This window comes from Wasmannia auropunctata, unplaced genomic scaffold, assembly GCF_000956235.1.
Source record: "Wasmannia auropunctata unplaced genomic scaffold, wasmannia.A_1.0 LD336116.1, whole genome shotgun sequence".
NCBI classification, from domain to species: Eukaryota; Metazoa; Arthropoda; class Insecta; order Hymenoptera; family Formicidae; genus Wasmannia; species Wasmannia auropunctata.
Window position 1 is genome coordinate 2,832,549 of NW_012026774.1, and position 1,535 is coordinate 2,834,083.

A 1,535-nucleotide genomic window follows, 5' to 3' on the forward strand; every position below is an offset into this window, starting at 1 on the left:
ATTCGCTAATAATCTCAGAACAAAGATCTTTGCTTAAGCAGCTAGAATTTCATACAGATCTCGAGAGATTTACTTCTCGAGGAATTGGTATATACTAATCCGGCGAAAAGTATCCCGATTCGGAGAGAAACACGCGATTATTCAACATCGAGAGAGAGAGAGAGAGGCCGTCTTTTCAAGTAAATAAAAAAACGCTTCTCGATGTTTCGTTTCACGCGCTCCGCTCCGCGCTTCGTCGTCGCGTGGATCAGCCGTGAAAATCGTAACCGCCACCACCGCCGCCGCCGCCGCCGCCACCGTGGAAGTCGTAACCGCCTCCATCGCCGCCGCCGTAACCTCCTAGATCACCGCCGCCGTAATCGCCACCGTCGTGATGCTTCGGTATGTGAATGGGTATGTGCACCGGAACCTTAACCGGCACCGGCACTTCCTTCTCGACCGGGACCGGGACCTCCTTCTCGACGATGTACGGCTTGTCAACCGGCACCTTGATCGGCACCGCGTATGGTTTCTCCACCGTCACCGGCACCGGTTTGTGAACGTGGTACGGTTGCGGCACCGGCACCTTGATCGGCACCGCGTATGGTTTCTCCACCGGCACCGGGTACGGCTTGTCAACTGGCACCTTCACCTCGTACGGTATCGGCTTCTCGACCGGCACCGGGTACGGTTTCTCCACGGTGACCGGATACGGTTTCGGCACGTGGACCGGGTACGGCTTGTCCACCGGCACCTTCACCTCGTAGGGCACCGGCTTCTCCACCGGGTACGGCTGCGGCACCGGCACCTTCACCTTCACCGGGAAGGGCACGTGCTTTTCGACGGTGTAGGGCTGCGGCACCGGCACCTTCACCGGCACCGGTATGTGCTTCTCCACGGTGTAGGGCTGCGGCACGTATACCTTGACCTCGTAAGGCTTATCCACCGGCACCTTCACTTCGTACGGCACCTTCTTCTCGACGGTGTACGGCTGCGGCACGTGGACCGGCACTTTGACGAACACCTTCACGGGATAGGGCACATGCTTCTCGACGGTGTAGGGCTGCGGCACGCCGACCTTCACCTCGTACGGTACGTGCTTCTCCACCAGATAGGGTACGTGCTTCGTTACTTCGTACGGTACCGGCACTTTCTTTACAACCGTCACCGTCTTCACATGCTCATGATCGTAACTAAAGCCACCGCCACCACCACCGCCGCCGCCGCCGCCGCCGCCACCGTGTAAATCGTAACCGCCGCCGCCGCCGCCGCCACCGTGTAAATCGTAACCGCCGCCGCCACCACCTATGTCACCAAAACTATGCTGTAGACCACGTTTTTCCGTTTTCTTTTCCGTTGCCGCCGCTTCGACATTCTGCGAGCTCTTTTCCGCCTTCCTCGAATCCTCCGCGCATATAACCTGGGTGGCCACTGCCACCAAAATGATGGCAATCTGAAATCGCGTAAAAATAATGTTACGATAAAGTTTTATAATTAACACGGAATAAATAATAAAAGTTAAAAGATGTCAGATTGCACAAGAGTATTCTAAGATA

The 1,535-nt window shown here is 56.2% G+C and overlaps 1 protein-coding gene across 1 annotated transcript in view; it reads right to left on the reverse strand.

Moving 5' to 3' along the window:
• Positions 1-247: 247 nt before the first annotated feature.
• Positions 248-1,535, reverse strand: part of LOC105448396 (repetitive proline-rich cell wall protein 2) — a 1,516-nt gene continuing 228 nt past the window's right edge. The window contains exon 2 of the mRNA XM_011686918.1: positions 248-1,432. Within this exon, the coding sequence (XP_011685220.1) occupies positions 248-1,432 (1,185 nt within the window). The remainder of the gene's footprint in view (positions 1,433-1,535) is intronic.